Here is a 14,359-nt window from a genome sequence, read left to right as displayed (position 1 = left end):
GTAAGAATTATATATCCAACAAACCAAATGCTCCTACTGGAGTCCGAGCCCATGGGGAGCGGGGGTGGAGCGTCCATGGCAGCAGTGTAACCTGGCTATCAATTCCAATCACAAAAGAAACCTCTTTCACAAGGCTCTCTCAAGAAGGTGAAGTACGAAGTTTACCACTGTACAGTAGTAAACTTTGTGCTTCACCTTCTTGAGAGAGCATCGTGAATAATTGTTCTTTTCTGATTGCAATCAATATATAGATATATTATAAGATTCTTAGTTAAACTGTTCAACCTAGTCCACAGAACTAGAAGGGTGCTAATGTGTTGGATTCCTTTCGGGGCTAAGTTGACCTTTCTGGGTTGAAATAGAATTTACAGAAATACTCTGTATGTTGATAATAGCTGAAAATCTACCCTAGTACTCTGTATTTTGATAATAGCTAAAAATATAAATATTTGTTAAAGGGGAAGAGGTGAGGGTGCAGAAGCTAAGTACTAGGGGAGGAGGGGGTCATTACGAGTGTAGCGGTCTTTAAAACCGCCACACTCGTGGTGGCGGTCAGGACTTCTGTGGTTGCAGCGGTCCGTACGGCAGAGATCGTAATCCGCCTGGGCAGCTGATAACGACCTTGTTCTTCTGACTTTTCATGGCAGTAGCATCCCCATGAAAAAGCTGACGGAGAATAGGTGCAGGGGGGCACAGGAGGGCTCCTGCACTTCCCATGCTCCTTGCATAGGCAGTGCAGAACCCCCCCTCCCCGCCCAGCACCATTGCAATGTTCACTGTTTGCTTTGCAGACAGAGAGCATTGCAAGGGTGTTGGTGCACCCTGCTGGCTACAGCATTGCCGCCGGCTCGATTACGTGCCAGAGACAATGGTGTAGCCTGTTTCCCACTAGCACAGTGGACGGAAACTCCGGTTTTTGCCTGATGAGCTGTTGGGAAACTCATAATGAATCTGGCGGGGAGGTCGACACGTAGGTGGTAGCCACCCTGTCGGGAGTTTGTCCGCCAGACTCGAAAAGAGGCCCTAAGTATATTGTTTCCACTAGCAATTAAAAACGTTTCTGTAGTGGAGAATAATGTTTATCAGAGTTAAAATGAGTATCAGAAACACCCTACCTGAACAATCCTACAGATATTGGGGATGTTGGGAGTGTTTAGATCTGAACGGAGACTGCGTTCATGTGTACATTAAGGCATTGGTATTCTCCAACCTGTGATCAAACTTACATTGCCCTATCAGATACGATTGTAGGCTGTGAATGCCCTTGGGGCTTATTCACAAAGACATAAGAGTCAAGATCATAATTACTATTGGTGCAGTAGTTGCAGTAACACCACGGCCCTAAGGGGCCCATTCAATCCTGATAATTACTATATTTTACTACCTCAACAGCACTCAAAGGAGCCTTTTTTTCTTGCTTGCACAAAGCCAATGGCATCCTTCCTACTTATTGGTAGAGTACGTAAAAGAGCACTCTTGTAGTATTCTTTTACATGCTTTTACAAACCTTTTGTGTGGAAATAAATGTATTTTTTTCTCATAATCATACACAATTAGCAAAAATAGAAATTGCTGAAGCCCTCGTTGCACTTCCAGTAACAGAGTTGGACGTTTCTGGGCAGATTCATAAAAGGCATGTAAAAGTATGTTAAAGAATGATCCTGCAATACTTAGGGGGTTATTACAACTTTGGAGGAGGTGTTAATCCGTCCCAAAAGTGACGGTAAAGTGACGGATATACCACCAGCCGTATTACGAGTCCATTATATCCTATGGAACTCGTAATACGGCTGGTGGTATATCCGTCACTTTACCGTCACTTTTGGGACGGATTAACACCTCCTCCAAAGTTGTAATAACCCCCTATGTCCTTTACTCAAAAATACTTTTGTGGTTTGGTCTCACTGTATTTGATATGTTCTTAATCAAACGATCTGTATGATGGTATTTAACTTCTATATTGAGCACGAAGCGGTTACTAGATGGTTTATTATATGTATTTTTATAGGATTTTTTTGTCAGGTTTCTTTTTCTGTTTTGAGTTGACAGTATCGGTTAACAATCAAAAAATATTTAACCAGTACCTAGTCTGTATTGATTGGTGCTGCTTACTAAAATAGGTGTTGGGGCCCCATAACTAATATGAATTCGACACACCCCAGGACCCAAGTGAGATAAGTCCATGATTTCATCGTGTGCATAGACATTATCACAACCCTGAATATATCAATTGGTAAATGTTCTGTCACCTAATAATCTTTTTGTATCAGCCTCGAATATTCCCCTTTACTATCAACCATGATGGACACAGTGTGGCATTCTACGGTTAAGGGATTTTTAACCAGAATAAAAGTTGTTAATTAGTCAATAAAACGTATATCTGTATCTGAGATTCATCGTGACACTGATTTCCATGCATTTCTATCAATTCTCATTACTATTTTGTTCTCCCAGGTGGCACGTTGCGGATGATCTGCTATATTGTTGAAATAAGGAAAATCACTCTGCTGACATGAATTGAATTCTTCAAACAGACCTGCTGATGGATTTTGGAGTTATTTGAAACATCCATTGGCGTTGATATGGGGGGAGCAGTAAGCGCTGGGGAAGACAATGATGATTTAATAGACAACCTGAAAGAAGCACAGTATATTCGTACTGAAAGAGTGGAACAAGCTTTCAGAGCAATTGACCGGGGGGATTACTACTTGGAAGGATACAGGGACAATGCGTACAAAGACTTGGCCTGGAAGCATGGGAATATACACTTATCAGCCCCTTGCATATATTCTGAAGTCATGGAGGCACTGAAGCTTCAACCCGGATTGTCATTCCTCAACCTGGGCAGCGGAACCGGGTATTTGAGCACGATGGTGGGCTTAATCTTAGGTAATGCTGATTACTTATATTCATATATGTTTAATATTAAGTTCTAGTATGTAAAGAACAGGCATTTGTTTCAGGTGTTGTGACATTACATAATTTGCATAAAAATTAATGTGAACTACAGTTGCTACTTGTGTTGTATACACAACTTGAAACACTCCACCCATCTCTTCTGAGTACACTCACCATTTGCACATACCCAACAGCATTAATGTTTTCTCTGTATTTTGTTTATGGCACCAAGTACTACTGGGGGGGGGGGGTTATAAGCAAGGAAATAAATAACAATATGAATCGCACACAAGTATGTGTGTCTGTGTTCAAATGTAATTTGTGTGAGGTTATGTCATGTAATTGTGTGGCGGTAACTACAAAGTTGCACTTACAGTTGTACTACTAAATCTGCTTTTTGAGTAGTTGAATAACCAAGGTTGTGTGAACAATATGATGAGACAGTAATAAATTAGGACTCAAAATCTATTGTTATACAGCAAAGAAATTATAAATTGTAAGGCACAGTATTAATATTATTATGGCTATTGTGACTTGTGCAGCACGTAAATACTAGCAAAAATTGACCCAAGGCAAAACCTAGATGTTTTCTTGAGGAGAAAGACCGAAGCGATTCGACAGATACTGTATGGAGTATTGCTCGCTCACCGTTGCTGATTCTGTCTCTGTGAAATAATGTGAACATGTTTTTTAATAGACTGCCATTGCCGAATTCCTTGGAAAAAAATAGTTGGTGTGAAACATAGATTGTTGTTGCTAGTATAACACAACCCTTCAGGCACGTTAAGGTTAGTCAGATTTTCTGCCTAGTCCGTTGATTGTTTGAGCCACTTTCTCTAGTTTAAAATGTTATTTTTCATTTACCCTGCTCTTACTCTGCTACTGGCCGTGGTAAAAAATGTGTATTTTCTGGAAATAAAAGCCTTCACTGACTGCCATTAAAAGCTTTACAGTTGGTCGCAGATTAAGGTGGCCGACCTGCACTGGAGAGAAAACATATTTCTAAAATTGTGTATTAATGTCTGCAGACCTCTGGCTTCCAAATAATTCTACATTTACAATCCAGGTAAAATAAGCAGACATTTATCTCTATGCCTTGTAAAATCTTAATGATTGGTTGTTTTAGGCTTACACACTCTTACCAGAAGCTAATCGGTGCCTGTATTGTTTTAAAGAATCAGGCGGTTATGGTCTAGATTGATCGGTGCCAGCAGATGGGTCTGTGCGTATAGAAAGCATGGGGACCATACATTTAGGTGCTAAAACAAATAAGGAAATTAAACCGATTCTGAAAGAAAGTCTGTTATGCTGCCAAGCATACCCTTTAGAGGAAGTGAAAGGAGTGCCTGTTTGCAAAAACCATACCCTGAGCAGCAGTTTAAGTCCTGCAGTATTTGTAGCAGTAGCAACAATAGATGAAATAAACATGCATTGGCAAAGCCAATAGGTCTTGCATGTGCAAGAGCTATTGGCTTTGCCAGTGTGTTTTAGCCATGTTGTACACCAGCGTGACTGTTGTTCAGCATGGGTAAAAGATAGTGGCGTAGAGAAGAGTGGCATGTAGTGTGCTGGAGTGGAATGGAGAAGAGTGGAGTGGCTGAGAATGTCATGTATTGGAGTGGCATAGTGTGGAGTCGCATACACTGGCATATACTGAAGTGGCATAGAGTGGACTGGTGTAGAGTGTATTGGCGTAGAGTGTTGCAGAGTATAGTGCCGTAAAGTGCAGTGGCATTGAATTCAGCGGCGTACAATACAGTGTCGTAGAATGCAGTGGCGTAGATTAGAGTGCTGCATAGCAGAGTGGAGTGGCATAGAGTAGAGTGGCATAGTGTGCAGTGGTGTAGAGTAGACAGGTGTAGAGTGGTGCAGAGTGGAGTGGTGTAGGCAGTGGTGCAGAGAAGATTTGAGTGGCACAGAGGGAAGTGGTGTAAAGTTGAGTGGCATGGAGTGCAGTAGCATAGGGTTGTGTGGAGTAGCATAGAATGGAGAAGAGTTTAGGCTAGTACTGTAGAGTGCGGTGGCGTAGACTGCAGTGGAGTGGAGTAGTGCAGAGCTCAGTGGTGGAGATTGCACTGTTGCAGAGTAGAGTGTCAGTGCAGTGGTGTGGAGTAGAGTGGTGTAGAGAGCAGTGGCGTAAAGTATATTGTTTCAGAGTAGAGTGGAGTGATGCAGAGTTTAGTGAAATTGTGTAGAGTGGCATAGAGGGATGCGGTGGGGTAGAGTGAAGTGTTGTAGAGCGCAGTGGTGCAGAGTAGCTTAGAGTGGCATACCGGGTATTGGTGGAGGGTGCAGGGGCATAGATTTGTTTTACAGAGTAAAGTGCATTGGTGCAGATTGCAGTGTTTAAGAGTAGCATGACAAAGAGTGATAGAGTGACGCAAGGTATATTGTTTCAGAGTAGAGTGAAGTGGCATAGAGTGGATAAGTGCAGGGTGTAGTGAAGTTGCGTAGAGTGGCATAAAGTGTAGTGTCGTAGAGTAAAGTAGTGTAGAGTGTGGTGGTGCAGAGCAGATTAGAGTGGCGTACATGGGTTTCATGTAGACTGCAGAGGCATAGTCTTGTGTTACAGAGTAAGTGCATTGGCATAGAGTGCAGTGGCACGGAGTGGAATGTTGCAAAGTGGCGTAAAGCATAGTGGCTTAGAGTGGAGTTGTGCAGAGTAGATTGGTGTGGTGTAGAGTGGCGAAGTGTGCATTGGCATGGAGTTGAGTGGCACATGGTAGAGTAGAGAGGTATAGCAGAGAGGTATAGCGTGAATTGGTGTAAAGTGGAGTGGTGCAGAGTATAGGGGTGTTGAATGGTTTTAAAGAGAGGGTGGAGAGTACAGTTCAGTGGTGTGGAGTATTTATGTTGTGGTAGCACACTGCCATTACAAACAACACATTTTCAATTGAAATTACCATTGCGTTTGCATAGACGTACAGTTCTACTAATAAAAGTATACAGTGCACAGACGAAAATGTGTTGAAATTGCATCCGCTAGTGTAATGATTTGTTTTGATCATATTAAAGTATTTGTTTCCAACACACTTCAGAAATAACAAAAATGTGCTTCATTCGTGTTTCTAAGCAAAATATAGTCTGACATGCTTACACAGATCATTTAAATGTTGTTGCAAGATTACCACATAAATCCTCTCACTTTGAAGTCATAGAAAGAAAAGTAAACAGGCACCTTCGGAAGAAAGTGCCTGATGTTTGACCTTGGTCTATGAACGCACAGCAAATGTGATGAGATAAGAACAAGATTTACAACCTGTTTACAGAAAGGGAACACTCAGAAGAGTTCAGTAAATAAGGTTTGGTAAGTGAAAGTATGAACTCAAGCTGGACATCCTAAAACCAATAAAGCCAGCGAAAGGAAAGCAAGAAAATGTGTGTTACAAAATACAAATCCAGTGGCAAACCGTAGTCAGAATGCATTCCTAGGTCTGCTTTCTGAATATCCCCATGATGTCCTTTGCAAACCAGACCGCTCCGCTGTCTGGTAGACTGTGACCTACAAATGGGTATTTGTCAATAACCAATCCAAGAGAACTATTCAAATCAAACCAGTAATACGTGCCTTTGAACTCTCTATCATGCACAAAAATGTAGTAGGAGATGGAGACAAATCATGAAATCGGCATCTTGCTGAAGAATCTATTTTTAGAATAAACCAGATGAAGACACAATCATAACTTTATAAAAACCTGATGTTATCACCCCTCAATTGTTCTTGAAGTTTTTGCTACTAAAAGACCGCAAGACACAAAAATGTGTTGTCAAAGAGTTAATTTGCATTACTTTTTAGTAAGGAAAAAAAGTCAAACAAATACTAGTATTTCAGACGGTAAAAGATAGATTCCTGTTGGAAGGAGAATTCAGAATGATCACTATGCTGCCTAATATTCAATGACATATCTTAAAAGTACATTTTCTTTTCTCTTTTGAATTAGGGGCTACTTACGATCATATCCCAATATGCAATGCGTACCAAAAAATATATATTTCTAGTGAATATTTTTTCTAATGAATACAACTACCTGTGGATTCCTCCCCTTATGAATTCTCCCAATGCACCAGCATTCAACGTAAACTTTCTTCCCAGCTCACAATTGCACAACTCCGCACGCCACTCCGTCTGACTTCATCGTCGCAATAAGAAGTCTTCGCCGGCGAGCTGATGTCAGTTCCCTTTTTTCCACACCTTGAACGCTAATGTTTTTTCCTGGCTCTCGAACAGCTACTGATTCAAAGGTGTCTTGTTGTACTCGTTACAGTGTATCTGCCAGAGAAATCAGGTTTTAAGCCTTGTGAGTGCGGGGGCGAATTTCAGTCACAGATCCTCATGAAGACTGCTCGTGGTGCCTAAGTTCGTACCACAACGTGAAGGGGTGCGTGTCCTGCCAGAGGATGAACCCATAGCCCTTAAAAGAAAGAGAGGCTAAGCTCTTCTTAGCAAAAGCTAAGAGGGGACACAAGCGTCATGAAAGATCTAAGGCAAGGGGCTCTTCCTCTCACAACTCAATTCTCGGCGCCATCATTCCAGAGATCGGTCTCGGTCCCGTCCAAGACAGCGTCATACGGCATGGGAGGTCAGTCCAACTATCACTCCCCAGCCTCAGAGTCAACAGGCTTCTGCGGGCCCGTCACTGATTGAGGTCGTCGAGTCCCCAGCAAGTCGTCCGACTCACTTTTCACCTGTGTTAACTCAGACCCGGTGGTGCAAGTTTCGGATGCAACCCAAGTACTTCAAGATGAGCAGAGGTTTCCTGCCTTCCCGACTCCGGGAGTGGATCCAGCAACTTTCCTTAATGCAATGTTTAGCATTTTCAAAAAGGCTATGGCCCTTGCTGGTGCACTGGCTGGTCCCACCGGTCCTTTAGCGTTCTCTTTGGGTTCGCCAGCACCATACAAAACCGGCTCCAGTTGTACCCTTCTATCTGGCTGAGAGTGCTGGTTCGGCACCGATAACGTTGTTGCCTCAGATGAAGGTACCGACGGCGCCGATGGACTCAATGCCTGCGCCTGATGGATCCCGGTCGGGACACAGTATATCTCTACCATGTCCTCCACCATGTCCATCTTCCTTGAAGCCGTCGTCGTCGACATCTGCTAACTCTGTTGACGCCGAGATTGGAGGCCATATTGAGATCAAGGAGGAGAGCCTTGGGGCTCTTGGAGGAGCAGGAATATCAGCAACAGCTGTTTGAGGAAGGAGAGATTCCTTAGCCTATGGGGGAGTTTCAGGGTCTGGACTATGCAAGTGGACTGGATACCTCCCCTGAGTGGGATCTTTCATTCCCTGGTGAATTTACAGAGAAGGCAGCATCTTATCACACAGTTATAAGGAATGCTACTGATGTTTTGGAACTTCTGTCATCGGCATCGGAAACGAAGACAAACATTTTGACGGAGGTGTTGCATCCTTCCTCTACTTCCGTGGAACCCTACTCCCTTTTAATGATGCCCTTACTGAGCCCATCTTAGACATTTGGAGAAAACCTGTCACGACTGCAGCGGTTTCCAGGACTGTGGCTAGGAGGTACAGGGTTGCTCCTGGGGATCCTCAATTTTTGTCTTAACATCCGAATCCTGAGAGCTTGGTGGTTCAAGCTTCTTGTTCTGCCCGATCTGCACCTGGCTCGTTTCCTGCTACTCCATCGGACAGGGAGTCTAAGAGAATGGAGCAAGCAGCCAAGAAAGGTTTCTCCTCATGTAGTATGGCCCTGAAATCGGTCAATGCTACCTGTGTGCTGGGGAGGTATGTTCATGCGCTGATGGACACGGCAACAGCTGTGGTGCCGAGCTTGCCTCAGGATGTGCAGGGGCAGTTTGATGAGCTCCTTTTGGACACTCAAGCGGCGGCCAAACAGATTACCCAGTCAGGTCTGGATACAGTGGATTCAGTGGCCAGAGCAACGGGCACTTCGGTGGGGACCAGGAGGCTTGCATGGCTTACGTCTTCTGGCTTTTCCATGGACATTCAAACAACTTTGTCGGACCTTCTGTTTGATGGCAAAAAGTTTTTTGGGTCCAAGGCCGACTCTGCTTTGAAACATTTTAAAGACAGCAGGGCTACTGCAAGATCTTTGGGGCTACAGGCTTCAGCATCCACACCCTCGGAGGTTTAGGGGGTTTGCCCGTGGATCCACTTTCCGTGGAAGGCCACAGTCCAATACGCAGCAGCCTGCCAGCCCTCTCAATAGGTCTTTTAGAGGGTAGGAGAGGGTTAGAACATGAGGAGCCGCCCAGCAACATCCTGCCTCTTCCTCTTCCTCTGGGGGAACCCAACAAGAAAAGCAGCCCTAGTTTTCTATCCATCTTGGATCTTGCTTCTCCCATACGGGTCAGGATATTTCATTTTCTCCATGAGTGGAAGCTAGTTACATCGGACTCTTGGGTACTAAATATTTTAGGGAAAGGTTATGCCCTTCCTTTTTGGGAATTTCCTCCTCCCATCCCTCCCCGTCATTACTTTTGTTAGGAAGATCATCTCCTGTTGCTTCAGCAGGAGGTACAAGTCCTTTTGTTAAAGGGTGCAGTGGAGTTGGTTCCAGAGCAGGAAAGGGGTCAGGGATGCTATTCGAGATATTTCCTGATTCCCAAGAAGGATGGTTGATTGAGGCCTATTCTGGACCTGAGAATTTTGAATTGGTTCCTCAAACAGGCGAAATTTAAAATGCTAACTCTAGCACAGGTACTTCTGGCGTTGAACAAGGAAGACTGGATGGTGTCTGTCAACTTGCAGGATGCTTATTTTCATATCCCCATTCTGAAGTCACACAGGAAGACTCTCCAGTTTGTGGTAGGGTCGCAACACTACTAGCTTGCGGTCCTTCCTTTTGGTCTTACTTCCGCACCTCGGGTCTTCACAAAGGTGATGGCGTTGATTGTAGCGGACATCAGAAGGAAGGGAATATCTGTAATCCCTTACCTGGACGATTGGCTAATAAAAGCCAAGTCCCCAGAGCTGTCATTTGCATCACTTGCAAATGACAACACAGTTGTTGTTCAACCTGGGCTTTACGGTAAACGTGCCCAAGTCTCACCTGGAGCCCTCTCAGTGCCTCCTGTTCATAGGGGCAGTACTGGGTACCACATTGAATCGGGCCTATCCTCCACCTCAGCAGTTTCAGGACATTCAGGCGTTTCAAGATGGAGCAGTTGTTCCGGTCTTCAAGGTCCTACATCTGCTAGGGCTGTTCGCTTCTTGCATTCTGTTGGTCACTCATGCACTTTGGCACATGAGGGCCCTCCAATGGTGCCTCCGCAAGCGGTGGTTTCAACACAAAGGGGATCTCGAGAAGTTGATAACGATCTCCAGAGACGCTGCAACGGATCTACGATGGTGGTCTGTGGAGGGCAACCTTTCCCAAGGAAGGCCGTTTTGTCGATCACCTCCGGTGGCCATGGTCATAACTGATGCTTCCACTCAAGGGTGGGGAGCTCAACTGGGGGCCCTGGAGATAAAAGGTCGTTGGTCTCCAGTGGAACAGATGTGTCACATCAATCGGTTAGAATTACAGGTGATACGTCTGGCTCTCAAGGCCTTCCTCCCGTCCCTTTGCAATCAATCAGTTCAGGTCTTGACGGACAACACTACCGCGATGTGGTACATCAACAAGCAGGGAGGAGTGGGGTCTTACCTTCTCTGCAGAGAGGCTCTACGGCTCTGGTCCTGGGCACAGGACCATCGGATTTGCACAGTAGCAAACCACCTGGCCGGGGTTCTCAATGTACATGCGGACAGTCTGTCAACATTTCTCGGCAGATCACGAGTGGCGTCTCCATCTAGACCTGGTTCTTCACATCATCCAGATGTGGGGTTTTCCGCAGATAGACCTGTCTGCCACTTGGGAGAACGCGCACTGCCCCTCTTTCTTCAGTATCCGGTGCAAGGAGCATTGAAGGACGCATTTCATATGTCTTGGTGCTTTACGCATTTCACCCCCCCATACCCTTGATTCCTTAGGTTTTGAGGAAGATTCATCAAGATGGGGCCCAAGTTATTTTAATAGCTCTGGATTGGCCAAGAAGGGTGTGGTACTCAGACCTTCTCCAATTCTCACTGTGCCCTCTGCTCTGTCTCCCTCACAGGGCAGACCACCTCTCGCAGTTGCAGGGGCAGGTTTTACACCCCCCACCTCCAGAGCCTGGACCTACATGCCTAGAGATTGAACGGTGCAATCTGAGTTCTTTTTCTCTCCCTCCAGAAGTGGTGGATGTTATCTTATCGGCAAGGCGACACTCCACCAAGACTGTCTATGCTAACAGATGGGCAAACTTTGTTGCTTGGTGTGGAGAGAAGCAAATTGATCCCTTGAAGGCCCATTTGTCTGATGTTTTGCTTTATGCCCTTTCCTTGGCACAGAAGGGTTGTGCAGTTGTGACTGTGAAGGGTTATTTATCAGCGCTGTGGCCTTTCTGTGCCTTCCTGATCAGCCTTCCTTATTTAAGTCTCCTATAGTTAATAGGTTCTTGAGATGCCTCACTAACAAGTTTCCCCCCCACTCCATTTCTCATGCCTCAGTGGGATATGAATTTGGTTCTTATTTTTTTAATGGATTTACCGTTTGAGCCTAAGCATTCTTGTCTTTTGAGACTGTTAGACTTGGAAACCGCTTTCCTCACAGCTATCACATCTGCTAGGCGTGTGTGTGAGCTCCAGGCTCTTAGTGTGATACCTCCTTTTACATCCTTTCATGCTGACAAGGTGGTGCTGAGAACCATGGCGGCTTTTCTTTCCAATGTTGTTTCTCCTTCATATAGGGGAATCTATAATGCTGCCTTCCTTTTCCCCTCCTCCCCATCCTTCAAAGGACGAGAAAAGACTTCATCGCCTAGATCCAAAAAGGGCTTTGAGTTTTTACATTGAAAGGACAAAAGACTTTCGTATTGATGATCAACTCTTCGTTGGATATGTGGGCAAGATAAAGGGCAAAGCCGTCCACAAGAGAACCCTTTCCCGGTTGGTCATTCTTTGCACAAATATTTGTTCTTCACTGGCAAAGAAGGTTCCTCCTGAGGGTATTAGACCCATTCCACCAGGGCTAAGGCTGCCATTTCGGCCTTGGCTAAAGGTGTGCCAGTTGCTGATATTTGTAAGGCAGCAACTTGGACTTCCCTCCGCACTTACACAAAGCATTATTGCTTGGATTCGGAAGTTAGGAGGGAAGACCATTTTGCACGTTCTGTGTTGCAGGATTTCTTGGTGTGACCGACGAGGCACCAACCTCCGAGTGCGGGACTGCTTTGGGATTCTATTCATAAGGTGAGGAATCCACAGGTAGTTGTATCCATCAGAATAACAAGTTACTTACCTTGGGTAACGCTTTTTCTGGTGGCTACAGTAGCTACCTGTGGATTCCTCACAGTTGCACCCGCCTCCCCGTTGCCTGTCTAATCATACCAAGACTTCTTTTATTATATATGTATATACGTTTTTGGTGTTTTTATATAAACAAATATTGTGATTTATATTTGGATTGGTATATATATGTTGTTCTTGTGAGGTCGGTGTTCACCTGTTCGCCTCAAAGGCACGTAAAAAATAGTGAAACTGGCGTCAGCACACCGGCGAGGACTTCTTATTGCCACAATGACGTCAGACGGAGTCACGTTCGGAGCTGTACAATTGTCATCCTCGTCGACGTGAAGAGCTGGAAAGAAAGTTTCCATTGAATGCTGGCGCATTGGGAGAATTCATAAGGTGAGGAATCCACAGATAGCTACTGTATCCACCAGAAAAAACGTTACCGAAGTTAAGTAACTTGTTCATCCAGCAGATTCCCCATTTTTGGAACTGCCCCCTGGGTTAAAATACATTTTAGAAAAATGTCAGTACTTGCTCACAGGAAGAAAGCCTCAACATCTTACCTCCCGTAGGTTCTATTTAGTATTTCATTAATTCTATAAGTTGTTTCCATCCATGAAGCAGAATAATCTCTTACAAAAATGATTTTTTATTATAAGTATGCAAAGTATACTTCTTTACATCACTCAGGAAAGCCCATTCCCCTATACCTCTCTCTACACCCCCACCCCAATCAATATATCTAGTACACGTAAGGTCCCTCTTGGTGAACGGTCCTTAATTTTAAGGCTTAAGTGCATTGTGGTCCTCATCTACTAAACCATGCTAAATAAAACATCACACATATTTTGGAGGGTTCAAAGCTGTCTTTAACTCCTTCTAAAGGATACACTCCATTTATAAACAGGTCAGGTAAAGGAAAAACGCCAAATCGTTTTTCCAAGAGATTCTGTTAAAAAAAAAATCAACATACAATAAATGTTATAATATGAAATAAAATTAAATATATGTATGCCCGTCCAAGTTATTGAACTATAATCCACTGTCATGATAAATCTGTTAAATAATGCTTCATTACATAAGTAAGAAAAATGTTGAAATTTGTAGTGGGATACAAGTCAATCTATATTCAATACTATCTCACCCAAGAATCCATAGAAAGAGAGACCATGAACAAAGCCCAAATACAGAAACAAATAAGGTAGTGACCAAAGTAATTTATTTAATAAATGTCTATATTGTATGGGATAAAGTACCCCCTGCTGTTCATTAAAAGGATCTTGCAAGTCACCGAGTATTTCATAAATATATAGAGGAACAGGGCTGAAGGCCGATTTCTTTCATAAGGTCATGGAACTCACTTGATATGTCAGTTATATATGTAATATTACCCAGCGATCTCAGTAGTGTTTCAAGAGAGAAAAAACATGTGACCTTTATCTTTCACAGGCAGTAGCTCATTAAATAGAAATGAGCTTACACTTGTTTTCTCAAAGCATGTGTTTTCAAAATTCCCCACTGAGTACAGAGCATAAACCATACCATAAACTTACCTTTACACAAACAGTGCATAAAAGTTGTGTTCTACAATACAGAGTAGTACCTCTGTATTGAGAATCCAGGCTCATTATCATCTTGGTAGCACATGTATGGATACATATTTCTAAAATAGTTTGAAGCCTTCAACAATTCTCAGTCTTTCTTAGTTGTGTTACTCTGTATCATTATAATAGACTCCATGCCTGTAACTCACTTGTGAACTCATCCAGCCTCATACTTAACGTTCCTCAAAATAGAACAAGAAATGTTCACATTCTCCTTAAACGGTTTGGTGCATCGGATGGCCGGGCGCCATCCAACGCTACAGTGCTCATGTGAGTTGGATGGCTTCTGGCCACCTTCACACATGGCACTTGAAATCCCTATATTACAGGCACCAGAGGGATTTCTTTTAGAAAGAAACAGCCTCGGGAGATGAGGGAGAGCTTTCCCATCTCCTGACGCTGTTTCTATGATTTCAGTGAAATGACGATCAGTGCACCTGGCATGCTGACTTAATTTCACCGAAACTGAAAGAGAATTTCGCATTCACTGTCTCTGTGTTCAGGGGTAACGGGGAAAACTGGGGAGGTATCATTGGAAAGGGGATCCCTGCTTGGG

General features: G+C 43.9%; 1 protein-coding gene across 10 annotated transcripts in view; it reads left to right on the top strand.

Moving 5' to 3' along the window:
- The window catches only part of PCMTD1 (protein-L-isoaspartate (D-aspartate) O-methyltransferase domain containing 1), a 270,050-nt gene that overhangs the window by 103,944 nt on the left and 151,747 nt on the right, over positions 1-14,359 (top strand). For all 10 annotated transcript variants that reach the window (XM_069220153.1, XM_069220151.1, XM_069220150.1 and 7 more), the window contains one exon: positions 2,455-2,889. In XM_069220153.1, the coding sequence (XP_069076254.1) occupies positions 2,583-2,889 (307 nt within the window). In that variant the 5' untranslated portion in view covers positions 2,455-2,582. The remainder of the gene's footprint in view (positions 1-2,454; positions 2,890-14,359) is intronic.

This window comes from Pleurodeles waltl, chromosome 2_2, assembly GCF_031143425.1.
Source record: "Pleurodeles waltl isolate 20211129_DDA chromosome 2_2, aPleWal1.hap1.20221129, whole genome shotgun sequence".
Lineage (NCBI taxonomy): Eukaryota > Metazoa > Chordata > Amphibia > Caudata > Salamandridae > Pleurodeles > Pleurodeles waltl.
The sequence above is the reverse complement of the archived record's forward strand: the minus strand, read 5'-3'. Positions and strand labels throughout refer to the sequence as shown.